The 22,090-nt window shown below is 49.8% G+C and overlaps 1 protein-coding gene across 1 annotated transcript in view; it reads left to right on the top strand.

Moving 5' to 3' along the window:
* The window catches only part of BMPR1A (bone morphogenetic protein receptor type 1A), a 152,706-nt gene that overhangs the window by 94,406 nt on the left and 36,210 nt on the right, over positions 1 to 22,090 (top strand). Inside the window, exon 3 of the mRNA XM_036265410.1 lies at positions 17,704 to 17,917. Within this exon, the coding sequence (XP_036121303.1) occupies positions 17,851 to 17,917 (67 nt within the window). The 5' untranslated portion in view covers positions 17,704 to 17,850. The remainder of the gene's footprint in view (positions 1 to 17,703; positions 17,918 to 22,090) is intronic.

The raw sequence follows: 22,090 nt of genomic DNA, 5'->3' as shown, positions 1-22,090 counted from the left end.
AAGAAAACCCCAGAAAACACAAATAGTATTGGTAATGTAAAGGGGACGTAACCCCAGACATAGAAGAGAATTTTTTAAAATAAGAGAATATACCTTGAATAACTGTGCCAATAAATTTTACAATTCTAATTTCGACCCAAGGCTTTGAGTCAAGGTGGCAGCAGAGGTAAATGCCCTCCTCCCACAACCACATCAAAAATACAGAGTTTTATCGTATAGGGTGATTGAAATGGCCATTTGCTGGAACTCAGCCTTCAGTCCTGGCCCCTCCCAGGGGGCTGGCTGGCTCAGAGCCCACCCTCCAGTCTGTGGTTGGGCTCTCTGGCGGCCAGCCCCCCCCCGCCCCCCAGTCGTCCATTGCCATGAACTCGGGCATGAGGCTCACATAACCCAGATACTCCTGGTACCTAGAAATCTCCGAGGATTTACAGGTTCTCTCCCAGGAACCAGGGACAGAGACCAGACAGATTCTTACGTTTAATAACAACAAATTCCAATTTATTTCAGGAATCTTAGGGTAGTGTGTTAATAATTGTTGTTGCTACATAATGGTTTAACCCCAAACTTAGTGAATTGAATCGACAGAAACTTAGGTTAACGTTTAGGAGCAGTGCACTGGATGGTTTGGGTCCGGCTCGCTCGTGGACTGCAGTCAGTCAGCGGGGCCCAGCTGGGCTGAGCGTTGTCCCAGCACCGAGAGGTTGCTTCCCGTCCGGGCACATGCCCAGGTTTCAGGCTCAGTCCCCAGTGAGGGGCGTGCAGGAGGCGGCCAGTTGGTGTTTCTCTCTCATCAGTGTTTCTCTCTCCCCCTTTCCTTTCCCCTCTAAAAAAGTCAATAAAAATATATTTTAAAATACATCAGCAGGGGCTGCAGTCCTCCGAAAGCTTGACTGGGGGGACCTCTCCCAAGGGGCAGACTCGCGTGGGTGTTGGTGCGGCCTCTGCACAGACTCCACCAATGCCCGACGCGGGCAGCTGGGTTACCCGAGCGAGTGACCCGAGGAAGAGAGCGCAGAGGACAATGCATTACCTTTTAAGACCTAGTCTCGGAAGTTCTAAGTGTGCCTTTCACGTTATCCTGTTGTTAGAAGGGAGTCCGTCCAGCCCACACGCACAGTAACTAGGCTCCACCTCGCAAAGAAGGAAATATGAAGAAATTTGTAGACACATTTAAAAACCACCAAGATGGTTCACACTTAAAGAAAGCTTTTTTTTTTTTTTTTTAATCCTCACCCGAGGACATTTTTCCATTTTTTGTACAGATAGAGTGGGAGGGAGAGAGAGAGAGAAACATCGATGTGAAGGGACACATCGAGTGGCTGCCACCCGCACGACCAACCAGGGCTGGGGACAAACTGCAACCGAAGTACGTGCCCTTAGCGGGAACCGAACCCGGGTCTCTCCGGACCGCAGGCCGACGCTCTAACCGCTGAGCCAAACCGGCCAGGGCTTAAAGAAAGCTTTTAATGGGGCCCAGTCAGTGTAGCCCAGTGGACTGAGCATCCTCCCATGGACTGAGAGGTCCCAGTTCAATTCCCAGTCAGGGCACATGCCCAGGACTCAATCCCCAGTGGGGGGCGTGCAGGAGGCAGCCACTTGATGTTTCTGTCTCTTCCTTCCCCTCTCTCTAGAAAATCAGTAAAAATACTTTTCTTTAATTTTTTTTTTTTTCTGCATTGATTTTAGAGAGAGGAAGGGAGAGGGAGAGAGAGAGAAGCATCGATGAGAGAGAACATCGATTGGCCGCCTCCTGCGTGCCCCCCACTGGGGATTGGGCCCACAAACTTGGCATGTGCCCTGACTGGGAATTGAACCGGCAACCTCTGGGTGCAGTGGTCAATGTTCAACCACTGAGCCACACCGGCTGGACATGGAAATGAATCATAAGAAACTGTATGCATCCGTCATGGAACTCACAATGTTGAGTGAAAAATAAGGAAAGTATAAAAATGTGCACACTTCATACCTCTGTAGAGAATGTGATAATACGCAGGGCGGTGCTGCCACGGAACTTCTTCGTGGAGATGCTGCAGCAGCGTGTCTCCACCGAGGAAGTGTTCTGCACAGAGCGAGGGAAACAGCATGTCCGTGTGTCATCCACCGGGAGGGGACTTCCTGGTTTCAGGGGCTTCGTGCTGGTAAGTCGGAATTTGCAGTCTTGGGGTGTTCTTTCTTAGACCTGCAGGTTTGCAGGGTTCAGCTTCCTGTGGGCTGGTGTTCATGCTTGTCTGGGAAGAATTGTTGCTGAACTGATTTGAACACCCTCTGGTCTGAGGGTGACTTTGGTGACTTCCAATTCACATAAAAATACCTTTGAACCTGGTGTCCACCTACTGGAAGGTGCAGAGGAGTTCAGATGCTACTTGGAAACTCTCTCTGCCAAAGCAAGGACTGTCTGTGCTTGTCTGTGCTGAGTTCCACACTCTTCAGCTTGCTCAGCTGTGTGGTGTGTAAAAGCGTAAGCCGCTGTTTGCCTTAAGGAGTATTTTAGATCTTGGGATGTGACACACAAGCCTTTGACTTTATATCTCGGACTTGACAGTGCAGTGGAAACAGTGAGACTTTTCCTCCCTGGATCCTGACACAAGTCAGCGCCGGAAGCCAGCAGGAGGAGGGGTGTGGTTTCTGCGCATTTCAGCTGTGGAGAGATAAGGGGTGGGGTCGCTTAGCCACAGCAGCCCCCCTGGAACTGTCTCGTTTGCATGTGGGAGCAAAGGGAACCGGCGTGCGCTCCTTCCTTCTGCAGCCAGCGGTTCCCTCGGCAAAGGTGTGCTCAGTCCCCACTGTGTGCCCAGCACCGCCGTAGGGCTGAAATGCAGAGGGGAAGAGGCAGACACCTAGCCTGGTGGGCAGATGGCAGGCAGTGAGCGGAGTAAACAGTGACGTATGTACCGAGTGGCAGTATGACGAGTGCGAGGAGGAGAATGTATCGGGAGGAGGGCAGGAGTGCTCGGATGGGGGGCGGTACAATTTTCAATAGGCTGAGCGGGGACCCTGGAATTAGAAAAGGGATATTTGAGTAACCACTCGGAAGAGGTATGGAAATAAGTCACCCCGGTGTTGCCCTGGCCGGTGTGGCTCAGTTGGCTGGCGTTGTCTCAGGCGCCGAAAGGTCGCCAGTTCCCTTCCCGATCAGGGCACATGCCTAGGTTGCAGGCCCGTGCCCAGTGGGGGGCATGCAGGAGGCAGCCGGTCAGTGTTAAGTTCTCAAATCAATGTTGTGTTCTCTCTCTCTCAGATGAAATCAATTAAAAATCTTTTATTAAAAAATCATACAGATGCCTTGGGGGAAAATGTTACAGGCAGAGGGCCCGGCAAATGCAAAGGGCCTGCGGCAGGACTGTCCCCGGCACGTTTGAGGGGCCCCAGGAGCGTGTGGGCCCTTGCAGACGTCAGCTTTTCCTCGGAGTGATTGCGGGCACCGGAGGGTCTTGCGCAGAGGGGTGGTGTGCTCTAACACGCCTTTCGTTATCGCTCTGCCGCTGTGCTGAGAGTGTCCGTAGGTGGACGAGGGCAGAAGCAGGGGCCAGGCAGAAGGCTGTTTCGGAAGGCCATGCCACGCGTCCGCGGCTGGACCTGGAGAGCAGCTGGAGGCACTGAGATGCGCGTAGGCTCCGGAGGTGTTTGAAGGTGGAGCCAACAGCGTTTGCTGAAAGAAAAAACCGGGAATATTGGAAGGAGGGAGTGGTCAGAATGACTCCCAGATTGTAGGCCTGGGAAACTGAGTCGAGGGGCTGTGGACTGAGTGGGAGAGACCGAGGGTCCAGGGAGAGGGGGTTGAGAAACACCAGCGTGATCAGTGTCATAGTTACCAGTCACATTCGGTCAACTTCCGTACCGTGTGAGCACACGCAGCAGGAAATCTCACCTCAGCCGGTTGTTCTGTGTATGTGTTATCACGTATTTGAAAGAGGTTGCAGGGTGCTCAGGGCACGGATTCCCAGTGCTGGTCCTCGGTCGCGCGTCTTGACTTGGACGGTGAGGACGGAAGGACTGGACAGGCTGAGTTTCTTACGGTGAGGAAAAGCGAAATGTTCCGAGTGTAGAACTGATTCCTAAGTTCAGAATAGCGTATGAACTCTTTGAATGTACGTTCAGACGCTGGGTATGCTCTGTGATCTAGGAGATGTGAGGTGGATCGTGGCCCCTCCGGTGAACTGCGCATGCACAAACGCGTGGTCAGTCTGGACTCAGACCTGTTGTCGGAGTGTCGTCAGTCAGGGATCAGTCGGGGGAGCTGGAACCACACTGATGATTTTAACAGGGAGACTCTGGCACAGGGAACCGACGGCACGGGTGTGAAAAACGAAAGGAACACTGCGATTAAACAGAAGGAATGGTGGGAAGCCCTCGCACCCCAAAGGCGCTGAGCCTACAGAAGCTGGGAGCTCAGAGCCCGGCCACTGCGGGCCCCAGGAGCTCAGACGGGCTCTGGAGGAGCTGGGCCTCAGACCCTGCGGCGTCCGTACTATTGGACCGGATGGGGCTGGGAGGCTGGTTCTGGGAGTGTGAGAGGAACTGGAAACAGGACCCTACTGCTGCCGCCAGGGAGGACGGTGCCGCTCCGGTGACTGTCCGGGACAGCAAACAGAATTAGGAAGAGGAAGCCTTGCCCCCCCCCCCCCCCAGCATGCTCTGTTCCCCGGTAGGCTTGACCCATCAGGGAGCCCACTAGTGACAGACACATCCGCAGTGCCCCGCTTGGCACCACAAAGCACAGTATTTAGGTAGAAGTGTACATTTTGGTTTTGGTTAAAAAGTGAGAGTAATGCCCTGGCCGGTTTGGTTCAGTGGTTAGTTAGAGCGTCAGCCCACAGACCAGAGACCCAGGTTCGGTTCCCACTAAGGGCATGTATCTCGGTTGCAGTTTGTCCCCGGCCCTGGTTGTGGTCATGTGGGTGGCAACCACTTGATGTGTCTCTCTCACATCGATGTTTCTCTCTCTTCCTCCCTCTCTCCCTCCCACTGTGTCTGAAGATAAATGCAGAAATGGCCCCAGGTGAGGATAAAAAAGTGAGAGTAATATTAAGGGGCATGGTACTGTTACAGGCAAGACCGTGAGACTCGGCTCTGGTCCTCTCGAAGGAGAGACCTCAGTCAGGGACAAAGCGCAGCGAAGCCAGCGAGGACGTATCAGGACCCTGAGACTCGGCTCTGGTCCTCTCGAAGGAGAGACCTCAGTCGGGGACAAAGCGCAGCGAAGCCAGCGAGGACGTATCAGGACCGTGACAGGAGGAAGGCTCAGGGCAGAAGCAGCAACAGGAGCCCTGGGGGCGGCTCTGGCTCCCTGGGAAGTTAGGGGAGGGGCCTTGGAGACAGGTCAGGGGGTGAGCCCGGACGAGCTGCCCTGGTTGCAGTCTCGGGGGTCCCTGAGAGGGAGGGGGGAAGGGAATGGCACAGGCGTGCTCCCCAGGGAGAAAGGGCGCTGGGTCCTCCATCCTGAGCGGACTGTCTCTCGCAGGTGGGAGTCTTAGGGGTCGTCTCGGGAGGGGCTCAGGAGACTGCTCACCCGCTCTCCAGTGTGCTCTCTGCGGTCCAGTCCCAGCCAGGGCGGGGGCCAGTAGTCAGTGCAGCGGGTCCAGGCAGCCAGCAGTCACCGGTGTGGTTTTGCTGCTTTTCTGGGCCTGGAGCTGAAATACAGCTGAGGCCTGATGTTATCTTTAGGGAGGAAAGATCAGGGGTCCGAACGCAGGACCAGAGATGCTGGGGGAGGAAGGTTCCCTGGGGGCAAGGCCCCTGTTTTCTGTTTGCCCCTTGCTAGGCCCCGGGCTTCCTGCCTTCTGTGCCTGCGTCGTCCTGTCCGCTCCCGCCCGTCCACCCGCCTGTCCACCCGCCCGTCCACCCGCCCGTCCACCCGCCCGTCCACCCGCCCGTCCACCCGCCTGTCCACCCGCCTGTCCCAGTGTTCCTGTTTTTTCTGGTCACCTACCAGCTCTTGACTGTGGCAGGAGTGAAGTCGGGCTTTTCTGCAGCCTGCAGGCTGCTGGCTGGTGTGCGGACCTTGGCAGGTTCTTAGCTGTCTGAGCCTCACTCACGCTTCCCTTCAGGGCCGGAAGCGAGTGCAGGCCCACGTGACTCGAGGGCCGTCGACTTCCTGTTTCCCTTTTGATGTGTTTACTCGGTACTTGGCGCTGCACTGGCGTCAGACGGCCCGGCTTCCGTTTGTCCTTCCAGTTACCAGCTGTGCGGGATGCAGTGCGTCCCTCAGTTTCCCGATTCTGTCTCTTCCCTGGAAGTGGGAGAGAGGGTGCGGAGCTGGTGTGGAGCGAGGGCCGTTCACCGCCGCGCCTCAGTCTCTCCCGCGGTCCCGCGGAAGACCAGCTCCGCGCTCTCCCTCACCCGGTGCTGCCCCTCCCTCCAAACACACTGCCCCCGGTGCCCTCTGTTCCGCCAGCCACTGTGCCACGCTGACCTCGCCTGTCCTTGAGCATTCGCGCCTGTGGCAGAGGAGGCAGAAGACACCCGGAGGGAGCCCTCGGGGCGCGGCTGGCCGCAGTCTCTCCTGAGCACCGACGTGTTAGAAACGCTCCGTAGCATCGTCTAGTTCTAATCAATTGTGAGGTATTTTTGTTTAACACACTCACACAAAAGAGCTTTTGAGAAACTAGATGAGGGAGTTTGTGGTACAAAGTTGGATGGTGTTTTGAAAACAGATCATCTCCTGTGTTTTAAAAATACTTCATAAACCAGGAAGCTGTTTAGGTGCCCCGGTACTGAGGCGCCAGCCAGGGACACGACATAAACGCATCATCTGTGTGCTAGTTCGTCTGCTCTCTGTCCGCGGCGGTGGCGGCGTGAGAAACGTCCACGCCTGTAGAGAAGCTCGTAGGCCGTGGTTTGTTTTTTATTGAGCCAAACTGACTGCGTGCCCCCGGCAGCGAGCTCGCACCTGCTCCGGAGAAGGACCGTCTGCGTGTCTGTCTGTCGTGCGCTTGAACGGGAGGCGGGACATGAGGAAGGCGGCGGAGCGGGAGCACCCGGAGGGACTGGTTGCAGGGCGGGCGACAGGTGGTGTCTGCCTCGGCCGTGGACAGGCTGGTGTAAACCTGCCACTGAAGACAGTGAGGCCTGGGGTGTCGGCCCACCAGGGCCCGCCCGCTGGGGTCACTTCGGGACCCGTGGCCGTCCACGGGATGTGTGCTCGTGTTGGCAAGTCGTCTTGGCACCGAGGAAAGGGGAAGGTTGGATGGAGAGGGGGTGACTGAGCAGAAAGACGAGGCTACATGGGCTGAATCTGCTGTGAGTGAATGAGCGTTGGGGACCCTTAGAAATGTCTCCACATGGTGAGACCTCGCCTGCTGTCGGTCAGGATTCAGCTGGGGGGTCGGTCCTCGTGCTCCTCCCCAGACTTTCCAAAGCCTCATTCTGAATGTGCCCTGTCCCAGGTTCCCGCAGCAGACTCCGGGGCAGGCTCTTCGGCGAGATTCTCTGTGTTGCCGCAGATCAGTCATGTGACTGTTTATTTCAGCATGTTATTTTCTGAGGCTTTATGTTTAGATTTGGGTGAAATTGTTTTTTACACGGATGTAAAAATAACCGTGCGTGGAGTTGCCCCGGTCCTGTGTGTATGCTGGCTCAGGGGTGATGGATGGGCTGGTGGTGAGCCGGGGGGTGGACAAGTTACTTGTGGGGAAGGGACATGTTCTGTGCTGGTCCATGGACAGTGGCCCTGGAGCCAGGAAGTCTGCAGGGAGCCCGGGCCTCTCCGGAGCTTGTCAGCCCCTGAGTGGCCTGGAGGGAGGGACCTGGACGCGGGTTTTCCTGATGCCTGATGGGCTTGGCAGCGGGCCAGCTCTTTGGAAATTCCCAAACTCACTATGAGAAAGTAGAGGTGGAGGGTCCTTCTGTAGAAGGGAAAGAATGACCTTAGCCTGCTTTTCCAGCCGACCTCCCCTTCTTCCTGTTCGTCTTTTACAATGCTGATCAAACTGCTGGCCCGGCCTTCGGTCTGCAAAGCCTAACGTTCTTTGTTTCAGAAAGGAGTTACATTTCAAGGGGCAGGTTTGCCTCAGCGTAGTTTTCCTGAACAAGTGCACCAATCCATTTATGTAGCAAAAGATGTTTATTTAGATGCCTATTTGGACTATTATTTAATTTATATAATTGGGAAAGTCATCAGCATTTATATGATTAAAATTACAATCATAACAATAATTGATACCTGTTATTTATTGAATGTTTAATACTAAGGTAGGTGCAAAGTACTAACTCATTTGGGTTAGTGATATTATTCTCATTGAGTGGCTAAGGAAACAGACCTAGTTAGCAGGTATTTCCCCCAAATTACATGGCAGATCAGTACTAGAGCCGGTGCATGAAACTGCTGGGGCTGGGGAACCCCCACCCACTCAGTGCTTGCGCTGGTGGAAGGTCAGCAGACACGCAGATGATTCATAGGGAAACGGCCGTCCAGCCGGTGTGGCTCCGTGGATGGAGCGTCGCCCCACAGACTGAGAGGTCCCGGCTCAATTCCTGGTCACGGCACATGCCCGGGTTGTGGGTTTGGTCCCCAGTTATGGGGTGTGCAGAAAGCAGCTGATTGATGCTTCTCTCTCACATCAAAGTTTCTCTCTCTCTCTCTCTCAAAAATCAATAAACACACACACACATATGTATATATATATATATATATATATATTTTATCCTCATCCAAGGACACTTTTGCATTCGTCTTCAGAAAGAGCGGGAGGGAAAGAGAGGGGAGAGAGAGAGAGAGAAACATCGGTGTGAGAGAGACATATCGACTGGTCACCACCCACACAACCCCAACCAGAGCTGGGGACAAACTGCAACCTAGGTATATGCCCTTAGTGGGAATTGAACCCGGGACTCTCTGGTCCTTGGACCAACACTCTAACCGTTGAATCAAACCGGCCAGGGCAATAAAAACATATTTTTAAAAATGTTTTAAAAAATAGGAACAAATCAAAGCTAATACGTGCACAGAGGGAATTTGTGCAAGCATGAAAATTTCAAAGACAGTGAGGCAAAGTCTATATGTACTTTGGACCAAGGAGTGGGAGATAGCAATTTACAGGTAGATGGGAAGGAGCAAGCATTTGTAAACAGATTCTTGCAGGGCCACCAGAAACGGGGACCCAGAGGAGGGGCTAGCGGACAGATTTGTGCGTGGGTCCTCCCCTCTCCACACGCAGCTCACATGAGCTAAGGTGGAGGTGCTGAGGCCCTTCCTGAAGGGGGTTCTCTGCCAGAGCCTCTTACCCTTGAGTGTGTCGCACTCCTGTCAGCGTGACGGAGTCTGCATGCCAGGTTGGCACATTCTCGGGCGTTCACCCCCGACCCCACACAAACAGTAGGCTGACATCAGAATTCACCCTCTTGAATTTGCCAGGATGTTACATGAAAACCGCCTTGACCGAACATGCGGACCTGATGTCCTCTTGTGAAGTCCATGCTTTAAAAGGGCGGGTGTAACAGTTAGAACGCTGGCAGTTTGTCCACACGAAGGACCCCAGGTGACGCGGAGCAGGTGGGAGCTGCCCTCCCCTCCCCCCAGGACCCACGAGCACTGCAGCTGAGGCACAGAGCAGGCACCTGAGTGCCAGCCGGAGGGCACTGGAGGGGACCCTCACGGCCGGGGGCCTGCCGAGGGGCCGCGCGGGCGGGCAGGACAGAGCCGCGTGAAGGCTGCCGTGCTCCCACAGGCATGGCTGCGACCCCGGAGAGACGTCTCGGCCACGAGGGTCCCCCCGAGGAGAGGGCGTCTCAACCCCCAAGCCGGGCTCCCCAGCCCAGAAATAAACCCACACCTGTGTGGTTAATTAATATTTGACAGAAGAAGCAAGAACATACAATGGGGTAAAGACAGTGTGTTCAATAAATGGTATTTGGAAAGAGTGGACAGGTATGTGGGAAAAAATGAAACTAGACTACCTGTTTACACCAGTTACAAGAATAAACTCAAAATGGATTAAAGATGTAAATGTTAGACACAAGACCATAAAAATCCCAGAAGAAAACATAGTAAAACCTTGGACATTTCTTATAGCAATGTTTTTTCTGATATATCTCCTTGGGCAAAGGAAACAAAAGAAAAAATAAACAAATGGGACATCAAACTAAAAAGTTTTGCACAGCAAAGAAAACCAACAAAATAAAAAGATAACCCATGGAATGGGAGAACATATTCACCATTGATACATCTAATAATGGGTTAATGTCCATAATTTACAAAGAACTTACACAATTCAACACCAAAACACAATCCAGTTTTTAAAATGAGCAAAGTAACTGAATAGACACTTCTCCAAAGAGGACATACAGATGGACAATAGACGTATCAAAAAATGCTCAAAGTCACTAATCATCAGAGAAATGCACATTAAAACCACATTCCCTCACATCTGTCAGAATGGCTGTCATCAATAAATCAACAAACAAGTGCTAGTGAGGATGTGGAGAAAGGGGACTCTCATGCACTGTGGGTGGGAATGCAGACTGGTGCAGCCACTGTGGGAAACAGTATGGAGTTACTAATTTGAAAGGATATATGTACTCTTAGTTCATTGCAGCATTGTTTACAACATCCAAGATTTGGAAGCAACCCAAGTGCCCATCGACATGAGTGGATTAAAAAGCTGTGGTGCGCCCTGGCCGGTTTGGCTCAGCGGTTAGAGCGTCGGCCTGCGGTCCAGAGAGACCCAGGTTCGGTTTCCGCTAAGGGCATGTACTTCGGTTGCAGTTTGTCCCCGGCCCTGGTTGGTCCTGTGGGTGGCAGCCACTCGATGTGTCCCTTTCACGTCGATGTTTCTCCCTCTCTCTCTCCCTCTCTCTCCCTCCCACTCTATCTGTACAAAAGATGGAAAAATGTCCTTGGGTGAGGATAAAAAAAAAAAGCTGTGCATATATACAATGGAATACTACTCAGCCATAAAAAAGAAGGAAATCTTACATTTTTTGACATCATGGACAGACCTGGACCACAGTATTGTTCTAAGTGAAATAAGCCAGAGAAAGACAAATACCATATGATTACACTTATATGTGGAATCTAATGAACAAAATAAACTAACAAACAAAATAGAAACAGAGTCATAGATACAGAGAACAGACTGATAGCTGTTAGAGGGGAGGGGAGAGGAGAGAGGGGGAAGGATGAAAGTATTAAGCCAAAAAAAACAAAAAACAAAACCTCATAGACAACAGTCTGGTAATTACCAAAGGGAAAGAAGGTGGGGGAGGTAGGAGAGGGTAAAGGGGGGATAAATGATGATGGAAGGAGACTTGACTTGGGGTGGTGAGCACACAGTTCAATATACAGATGATGTATTACAGAATTGTACAGATGAAACCTATATAATTTTATTAACTGGTGTCACCCCATTAAATTCAATTAAAAATATAAAAAGTTTTTAGTGAGCCTTGTTGATATAATTTAAAAACAAAGCATCTTTTGGTTATCCTTTGAAAGAAATATGTCAGTTATACTATCCAGTATTTTTATACTATCTTATACTTTCACTGTTACGTTCTGACTTGACTGTGCTTTCTAGACTTGTCTCTGGTTGACTGTGCAGTACCTTACCGTGATGAGACTTGTTATTTTAGCAAATGTCTCGTAATGACTGTGTTATGGCAGCTGCATTGCTGCCCAACAAATCACCCCAAGGCCTAGCCGCTTAGAACAGCCGACGTTTTCTGAGGGTGGAGAATGCACCAGGGCCGGAGCTGGGCGGCTCCAGTTCCGGGTGGTGATCGGTTGGAGTTGAGATGTCCGCGAAGCTACAGTCCCTGAGAGCGGCCCTGGGCCGACGGGTCCGTCCATGCCCACGGCGACCAGCCCGCAGGCTGTTGGCACAGGCCTGGGTTTCCTGCCGCAGGGGCTCCCTGAGGCTGCTTGAGTGCTGTCATGACGGGTGAGTGGCTTCCCTCAGAGTGGTGATTTCAAGCAGACTCACATTCTGTTAACTTCTGATTCTGTTGCTGGTGGAAGGGAGCCCAGGGGAGGGGCCAGCCCCACCCTTTGAGGGGGTGTGGGCATTTGCGGACAGTTTCATCATACAGTGACCTTCCAGTCTATTTTTTTAAACTGTCAGAGAGATACCACTTGTGAACTGTAGTTTGCATTCCAGGTATGTAAACTCCATTACTGCTGTTCACAATGGATCCTGGACTGTGAGTTTATTTTATCAAGTAAATGACAAATAAATGCATATGATGCTAATGCTTTCATTGGTCCAATTTTTACATGAACACTGGTGGTCTGGTCCCTCTTCTTTTTCCCTTCTGAGAAGGCCATTTCATTCAGTGACAGCTTGAAATGTCTCCGTACTGTTGACGTAACAGATTATCTCTTCAGCTCCAGGTGTTTCCTTTAAGCTTCAGAACCAGATGCCCCTTGGACTCTCCCTTCGGTCTGAGATCGAACCCCCAGTCTCTTCTCCTCACTCCTTTCAACACCCACTTGTCCCCACTTCGGTTAGCGGCTCGTTCCAGAGCTTCCCTGACCCTCCCGTGTGACCCGCTGCCATGTCCTGTTGAGTCTGTCTGCGAGGTTCATCGCGGATCCAGCTCTGCACCTCCACCGCCCCGTCTCACTACCACCTCCCTCCCCAAAACTTCACAGCGTCCTCACTGGGCTGCTTTTTGTTTTGTTTTTTAATTTTTTTCTTTATTGATTTTAGAAAGGGAGAGGGAGAGAGAGAGAGAAATATCGATGAGAGAGAACACCGATTGGCCGCCTCCTACACACCCCCCACTGCGGATCGGACCCACAACCTGGGCATGTGCCCTGACGGGAATCGAACCGGCGGCCTCTTGGTGCAGGGTGGATGCTCAGCCCCTGAGCCACCCCGGGCTGTTCACGTCTGCTTCTGTCCTCTCCAGTCGGTGACACAGAGACGAGGTCACTGCCTTCCCAGCCCACTTAGGGTTAAACTCCAGCCCCTCCCTTCAGTCCTGCCTGGCCTGGGTCTTGATTTTGTGTCTTCAGCCTCGTCTCCCCCACACTGCGTATCCTGAACATGTCAGGGACACCGTGCTCTGCTGTCGCCTGCCTCGAGACCTTGGTGCCGGCGGTGCCTTACGCCCCTGCCCACCGGCCAACCCCTTGATTCCGCAGGTCTCAGCTTCATGTTACTTTCCAGGCCCCTTCCCTCGCCCTCCCATCAGGCTCAGCTGGGACCGCTCACTGCCTCCTGCCCCTCCAGGGCGGGACACTCTTTCACGCGCCACAGCCATGGTCGCATGTGTCCTGTTCAGTGTCTGAAGGCTTTCTTTGTGCTTTCAGAGGGAGCGGAGGGGAGAGGGAGAGGGCGATAGAAACATCCATGAGAGAGAACACCGATTGGCCGCCTCCTGCATGCCCGCCCTGGGGATTTGGCCCACCACCTGGGCACGTGCCCTGACCGGGACTTGAACTGGCGACCTCCTGGTGCAGGCTCGACGCTCACCACTGAGCCACACCGACTGGGCAGTGTCTGAAGATTTTAACTGTCTTGTTTCATGACTATGAACTGCATGAAGGCTGGATCTGTTTTGTTCTCACTGCTATATTCTTTTTTTTTTTTTTATCCTCACCCGAGGACATTTTTCCATTTTTTGTACAGATAGAGTGGGAGGGAGAGAGAGAGAAACATCAATGTGAAAGGGACACATCGAGTGGCTGCCACCCGCAGGACCAACCAGGGCCGGGAACAAACTGCAACCGAAGTACGTGCCCTTAGCGGGAACCGAACCCGGGTCTCTCCGGACCGCAGGCCGACGCTCTAACCGCTGAGCCAAACCGGCCAGGGCACTGCTATATTCTTGATGTCTAATACAGAACTGTGCATATAAGAGGCACTTTAATAAATGGTTAGTAAATAAATTAACATTTTATGGCAAGAGTACTGTTCATGCAGGATTTCCGAGTTGGAAAGCATCTGGTGAACGTTTAACGAGGGTGGTCTCATTTGCATCGTGCCTGCTGGGTCCTTGACGCAGGGGCATTCACAGTGTCTGGAGACTCTGGGCAGCGGCCTCCCGTGGACCTGGTGCAGCATCGCTCACCCTCTGCGCTCCTCATTCTTCTCGGGTTTAAGAGCCCGAGCAGGTGGTGCAAGGGAGGTGCTTGCTCATTCCCTCTGGTTACAGCTTCGTTCGTGGTTGGTGGCTTTTCTCTGGCTCGGCCATGCCACGGGCGCCGATGCGAGTGAGCTTGTCATCGTGACGCCTGTCCTTTAAAGACGGGGACTTCCGCTGTTAGATCGCAAATGAGGTGTTCGAAGCCATTTCACCTTTGGCCTTCCCTTGGCTGATTGCTGTTCTCCATATAAGTTCTTGCAGGTTCTTCAGTCCATAAACCTCTCGCAGGTGGGCTGGTCGTGGAGAGCACCTGCCTCTTCCTGTGCCCGTGGGCAACTGCTCTGCAGACGTGGTGAGGAGGCGGCTGACCCGGAGCGCCCGCTCCGCACCGCCCGCCAGAAAACTTCATAATGTGCAGTTTGCCTTCCACTATGTACGCAAAGTACCCGGCAGACGGTCAGTCCAGGGCAGCAGTAACGCCTGGGCTCCGGAGTCAGCTCTTCTTGATTAGAATTATAGTCCTGCCACTTAGCAGCTGTGTGACCTTTGATCCGTTTCCTGTACTTGCGTCGGTTTCCTCGTGTAGTGGGCCTGTCACAGGCGGTTGGGATGACTTGGGAAGTGAATGTGTTCGAAGCAGTTGTGGTGATGTTGGTGCCCAGTGAGCAGTGGCTGTGTGTTAGCTGTTACCTCCTTCAGTTCTCAGAACAACTGCGAGTTCCCAGTAGAACTCCAGTTCCCCCGGTGAGGAAACCTGTCCAGAGAGGTTAGGTTACTTCAGGGCAGATCCAGGATTGGAACCGCGCCCCGAGAGGCAGTCACGGTGTCCAGGTGGGAGGAATCACACACCGTGCCTTTGCCCGGAAGGGAGGTCAGTGTGGCAGGTGCTCAGACTCCCATCAGCTGCCCTAGGAGATGCCTTGGTCGTACCTCTGACGAGGCAGGACCCGCGTCAGCTTCAGTAAAGGGATGAAGAAACTGACACGGAGAGATGGAGTCCGTCCTAGCAGTCAGTTTGCGCCCCGAGGCCGCGAGCTTCCTGAAGCAGAAGCTGCAGGGCCCGTGCTTGCTTCCCCAGCACCTCACACTCCTGGGGAACGGACACAGTGCCGCTGGTGGTGGGTGAGGGAACAAATAGGGGACAGGTTGTGAGGGGGACAGCTCCGCTGGTCAGGGAGGCAGAAACGACGCGGGTGTTTGGTGTGGGTGACTGGACGGAGCGCACCCCCGGCGCGGATGGCACTGGGGGGGGCAGGTCTAGGGAGGAGAGGGACCGGAACGAGCTCAACTTAGGTGGGGTGTGAGCCCAGATGAGATATTCAATAGGCAAATAGAAATGAAGAGAGAACAGGGCTGGGAAAGTACTGGAACCTCTTTTGAATTTGGAACAAGTATCCCGGAATCGTAATTCTGTAACGTCAACTTCCCAAGAAATGCTGTTGTCACGTGCGGGCTTATCCGGCGGCGTTTCAGACGACCTCTCGCTGTCTTGGGACAGTGTAAGTGGGCAGCAGACTAACTTTATGGTAGAGAAGCGAGAAATGGAGGAGGGTTAGAGCTGAAGCCTGGCCCGGCCGGCTGGGCCGCGTCTCAGAGCATCAGCCAGGCTTGCGGGCTTGATTCTAGTCAAGGGCACACGCTTTGGTTGCAGTTCAGTCCCTGGCCCTCGCTGAGGTCATGCTGGAGGCAACCAATCGATGTTCCTCCCTCCCCCTCCCTCCGTCTCTCTCTCTCTCTCTCTCTCTTCCCCTCCCTCCCACTCTGAAGATAAATGGAAAAATATCCTGGAGTGAGGATTTTAAAAAAGAACGAAACCATATATAAAATGTACAGTATAAATGACATCTCAATGTAAACCTTATTTCCTTAATACTGTAAGTGCCTTTGGAGAGCTAGTAAAAGTAAAAAATTCTTAGCTCGTCAGGCCCATGGGGCTCAGTGGCTGAGCGTCTATCCTGCACCAGGAGGTCGCCAGTTCGATTCCCGGTCAGGGCCCATGCCCAGGTTGTGGGCCTGATCCCCAGTGTTCTCTCTCATGGATGTTTCTCCCTCTCTCCCTCACCCTTCTTCTCTCTCTCGAATCAATAAAGGGAAAGAAATTTTAAAATTCTTAGCTGAGGTTATGTATATTAGAAATCGTACCAGGGTTGATGATGTCATAAATAAATAAAGTCTTTCTCAATCAATGATTCAGGCTGAAGTCAATAAAATCAAATTGCTGAACCAGTAGGGGGGGAGGGAAGCAGGATTAGATTCACCTTTGTGCAGCCTAGCCGTTTTTCTGTTACTTGTTTAACCGTTTTATAATTGCTGGACCTTAACTGGAGAGGTTATGTTTCACATCATGTGTATTAAGAGCTCAGTTTTATTCTAATAAAGTTAAGTTTGCAGTATTTTAGGAAAATAATGTTATGTAAGGTACACTTCTATTGGTTTACTTTTGTGATGAAGCACACAGCATATTTAAATACGTGATTTTTTTTGCTCAGCCGGTGTAGCTCAGTGGTTGAGCGTTGACCCTGCACCAAGAAAGAGGTCACTGGTTTGATTCCCGGTCAGGGCACATGCCCAGGTTGTGGGCCTGATCCCCAGTGAGGGGCATGCAGGAGGCAGACAATTCATGTTCTCTCTCACCCATGTTTCTATCTCTCGCTCCATCTCCTTTCCTCTCTCTAAAATAAATAAAGGGAAAAATTTTTTTTAAATGTGTGATTTTTCTAGGTAGACTTTTCCTTCTATCTATAGAATACATTATTTATTAGAAAGATTCAAGACATTTTATAACATCTAGGATTTTAAAGATTATTAATGAATAGTGTAGTATTTTGTTGTTGTTATTATTATTATTTTATCCTCACCCGAGGACATTTTTCGATATTTTGTTCAGATAGAGTGGGAGAGAGAGAGAGAGAAAGAAACATCGACGTGAAAGGGACACATCGAGTGGCTGCCACCCACACGACCCAGTCAGGGCCGGGCACAAACTGCAACAGAGGTACATGCCCTTAGCAGGAACCGAACCCGGGTCTCTCTGGGCCGCAGGCTAACGCTCTAACCGCTGAACCAAACCGGCCAGGGCAGTTATTATTATTTTTAATCCTCATCCGAGGATATTTTTCCATTGATTTTTATTTAGTTCAAGTGGTGGCGTGGGCGGGGCACGGAAGGAGAGACACACATCGATGTGTTGCCTCCTGTATGACTCCAGCCAGGGCTGGGATCAAACCTGCAACCAAGGTACGTGCCCTTGACAGGGAATCAAACCCGAGACTCTTTGATCCGAGGGCCAACACTCTAACCACTTAGCCAAACTGGCCTGGGCTAGAGGAGTATTTTAAAACCAACATTTCCTGTTTATTCTTAATATATTTAGAAATTATCTTGGCAGTAACAAAATAGTTTAATTAGTTTAGAGCATCCAGGAAAGACTGTTGAGATTACGTCGTGTGCGTATCTGCTTTACAAATGGTAACTGAGGTCGAGAGCGGTGGTTGCCCATCGCTGAATTCCCTGAGCTTCGCATTGCAGTGCCTTTTTAAAAACAAAAATAGCTTCAATCTTACAGATATATGTTATTGTTTGAAGTTATGTTTGGGCATCTGTTTTTCTCTCTTTGTGTTTGAAAACTCTTCAGAATTCTGTCCCATTCATTACCTTTTCCCTGTTCTTATCTTCCAGGAGTCGGGAGAAGGCAGTGGACATTGGAGTCATTGTAGAGTCATTGAGCCCTTTTACCAGAAAGCCTCACTGAGCGAAGCCTTTAAGCTAGCGCCATAAGAACGGTTGTCAAAGGTGACGTGTAAAAGGAGACATCAGAACTGAACCATGAGTCAGCTGTGTATTCGCATCACGTTATTGGGAGCCTGTCTGTCCATCGCTTCTCGTGTTCAAGGTAGACCCTGTTCAGTGAGGTGGTCTTCTCCGTTTAGATCATGCATTTCTGTATATAAGAAAGCATTTGTTCTTGAACTGCTGCTTCAACTCACGTGCCTTTTTGAACAGTTAAGCCCAGGGTAACGGCATACATTTTAAGTACAAGGCAGACAACACGTTTCCCAAATAATTTTTGAATTTAGCTCTGATAGAACCATTTTCAATATTTGTAAAATCTCTTCTCTTATGACCTGTAGCATCAGGTCTTGTGAGAATTTAATGATGTAAAATATAAAATAAAGTACCTGACCTCGTGCCTAAGGTTCAGGGTAATAGGTATTTAGGACTTGGTATAAAATTCCTGTCTCCTTTAAAATATAATGAGGAGCCCTGGCCAGTTTGGCTCAGCGGCTGGAGCATCAGCCTGTGGACCAGAGAGTCCTGGGTTCGGTTCCCACTAGGGGCACATACAGAAAAATAAATAAATAAAATACAGGGTCAAGACAGCAGTGTAGGTAAACGTGGTATCGCGTCCTCCCCCAACCACAATCAAAGTTACAACTAAACTACAGAACAACCATCATTCAAAACCGCCTGAAATCAAGCTGAATGGAAGTCCTACAACTACGGAATTAAAGCAGCAGCCACATCCAGACTGATAGGAGGGGCGGAGACCCGAGGGGCGGAGGCGCGATGGGCTGGTCCCACACCCATGTGTGGTGGATAAAAATCAGGAGGACACCTTGGCTGGGAAGGTCCTCCCTGAGGACTGAGGGGTCCCTGTCCCACACCAGGTGCCCCACTCAGGGTCCCAGTGCCAGGAAGAGAAGTCCCCATAACTTCTGGCTGGAAAACCAGCGGGAACTGAGGCTCAAGGAGGCTGAGGCAGCTGGAGCTCCAGGCAGCTCCTTAAAGGGCCCACGCACGGACTTCTCGGACTCACTCCCTCTAAGCTTGGAGGGGAGGCAGCTCGGGGGGTGCCAGAGACGTACAGGGAAGAACTGAGCTGTTTGGCACTGGAGTGAGGGCTGAAGAGGGGGCTTTCTCGGGGACAAATGTGCTGTCACAGGCCCTTGTTCCTTTGGTGAGCCCTTCCCTGGGGCAGCAGACAGTCGCCATATCTGGGACTCCAGCAACCTGGCTCACACTGGTTGCCCCACCCTGGTGATTCCCTGAGGCCTCGCCCCACCCAACTTTCAGGCCCACCCAAGCTGTTGCCACTTGCTTAACCATAGGATTGGCCTGTCTTGGGTCCTGCTTCAGGTTTTTCCTAAATTATTTCAGACAAGGAGCATCTGGTGTCAGCTAGCCCCATACCGCTCGTTAAGTAATACACAGAAACAAACACAGGGAGGCAGCCAAAATGAGACAAAGAAACAGGTCCCAAATGAAAGAACAGAATAAAACCCCAAGAAAAGAACTAAGCGAAATGGAGATAAGCAACCTAACAGATGCTGAGTGCAAAATACTGCTTATAAGGATGCTCAATGAACTTAGTGAGAACCTCATTGAACTTAGGGAGGGCCTCAAGAGAATAAAAAAGGACCAGTCAGAAATGATGGATGAACAGTCAGAAATGAAGGAAGCATTAACTGAAATAAAAGGTAATTGACAGAGATTCAATAGTAGAGTACGTAAATCCAAGAAACAAACCATCGATTTGGAATATAAGGAAGCAAAAATGCCCAATCAGAAAGCAAAAAGAAAAAAGAATCCAAAAAAAATGAGGATAGTGTAAGGAGCCTCTGGGACAACTTCAAGCGTGCCAACATTCGCATCTTGGGGGTGCCAGAAGGAGAAGAGGGAGAACAAGAAATTGAAAACCTGTTTGAAACAATAATGGCAGAAAACTTTCCTAACTTGGTGAAGGAAACAGACATACAAGTCCAGGAAGCACAGAGCGTCCCAAATAAGATGAACCCCAAGAGGCCCACACCAAGACACATCATCATCAAAATGCAAAAGGTTCAAGACAGAGAGAATCTTAAAAGCAGCAAGAGAAAGGCAGCTAGTTACCGACAAGGGAGTTCCCATTAGGCTGTCAGCTGATTTCTGAAAAGAAACTTTGCAGGCCAGAAGGGAATGGCAAGAAATATTCAGAGTGATGAAAAGCAAAAACCTGCAACCAAGATGACTCTATCCTGCAAAACTCATTTAGAATTGATGGCCATAGAAAGAGTTTCCCAGACAAGAAAAAGTTAAAGGAGTTCATCACCACCAAACCGTTATTATGTGAAATGATGGTCTTTTTGAAGAAAAAGATAAAATATATGAACAAACAAAATGGCAATGAATACATATGTATTGACAATGGAATCTACAAACGAAATGAACAGGCAGAACAGAAACATTCTCATAGATACAGAGAACATTTTGTTGGTTGCCAGACGGGAGGAGGGTTGGGGGAATGGGTGAAAAAGGTGAAGGGTTTAAGAAGTACAAATTCATTGCTAGACTGACAAACCTCAAAGGGAAAGGGGTTGGGGGCTAGGAAGAAATAAACCAAAAAACTTATATGCATAACCAGTGGACACAGACAACAGTGTGGGAAAAGGCGGGAGTGGGGAGGAGGGGGTCAATGGGGGAAAAATGAGGAACATCTGTAATACATTCTACATTCAACAATAAAGATTTAAAATAAATTAATTAATAATAATAATTAAAAAATAAATAAAATATAATGAGGAATAAATGTAAATAATTTTTAAAACCATTGTTGTTGAAAGACTTCGTAAATATAAACGGCACCCACGTATGTCTGCTGAATACTAGAATGTCTTCGTAAAGTGCCCAGTTTTATTTACGACCGTCTTGTGATTTGCTCTGGTGGGTCCGCAGCTTGTTGGGCTCACCCTGTGGGAACCGTCAGATCGGAGGGACTGTGCGTGAGCTCTTCCCATGTGGTTTAGTCAGAACGATATTTTAAACGGAACAGAAAGGACTATTTTGCAAAAGGATTTTAGATAGAACTCACTGGACATTTTTATTGTCTTAAATTTATGACTACCGATTGCTCTTTCATGTTTTTTCACAGTGATAATGGATTAATATCTACTGAAAAGAAAAAATATGACTAACAGCATAAATCTTTTTACATTTTCACTTTAAAGCATAAACAGAATGAATTCTGTAGCTCCTTTGTATTTTGTCATAGGTATAATACCCTTATTAACATGCTCCAAATACAGAGCCCGCTTGTAAAAAATCACTTTTTAAATGAAATACCACATTATTTAATAAAACACCTTTATTTTGGTATTTGTTGTTATACGTCTTGTTGATCAGCACCAACGAAAGCTGTAGTAGAGTTGAAGAAGAGTTAAATTAATAACATTTATATTTGCGACCTCGCTTCAGCTCATCTTTATTCAGGGTTTACAAAATGTTTCATCTATACTGGTTACACGGAACCCAAGTGATGCAAACAAGTCTCATTCCCCACCTTCTGCGCAGGTAGTTCTGTAATAAACTCTTTTAGGTGAAGTGAATCGGTAATTAGTTATCAGCTGTAAGTGAAAAATTTTAGTAAGAATTATCTTTCTCTGATAAAGAGCAAAATTTGTAACATAGCCTTTAAAAAGGATTAGTTTGTAGTTGCTTTATCTTTTGGGGTTTTTTGTTTGTTTATTTTTTATTGTTGACAGTATTACAGATGTCCCCCCAATTTTCCCTTTTGCCCCCAGTTTATAGTTGCTTTAAATGCTAAGATAAAAACATCTGCTCTTAAAGAAAAGCGAGAACTAAAACTAGTGTGTCGGGTGGGAGGGAACCAATGCAGGAGAAATTTTATTTTTTGAAGATGACTAAGAGGGATTGCAGAGTTGTATTAATGGAAATGACCTTGACTTTAGCTTCATCTTTCTCTTGAATTGTATCTTGGGGAAGTAAATTTCCCTGTACCATGGTTTCCTGTTAGAAAATAGATATAATAACACATATCCTAGACATAGATAGGAATATTTTGAGCATCAAATGCTATGCTATAGATTAAAGTGCTTTTACATTGAGATAAAGTTACTCAGGTTGGAACTGAAGAAGGGCTCATCTGCTTCTAACATCTGGTAGGCCTTGTTTTTCACGTGGTCGTATTTTAGCTTTAAGTTAAAATTACCCAATACACAGTGACTTAAACAAATGGAGATTCATTTTTTTTTATGGAGATGGCAGGTGTTTTCTCGTGTCCATTCAGGAC

The sequence above is a fragment of the Molossus molossus genome, unplaced genomic scaffold, assembly GCF_014108415.1.
Source record: "Molossus molossus isolate mMolMol1 unplaced genomic scaffold, mMolMol1.p scaffold_m16_p_17, whole genome shotgun sequence".
Lineage (NCBI taxonomy): Eukaryota > Metazoa > Chordata > Mammalia > Chiroptera > Molossidae > Molossus > Molossus molossus.
This window is presented reverse-complemented; position numbering and strand designations above follow the sequence as displayed.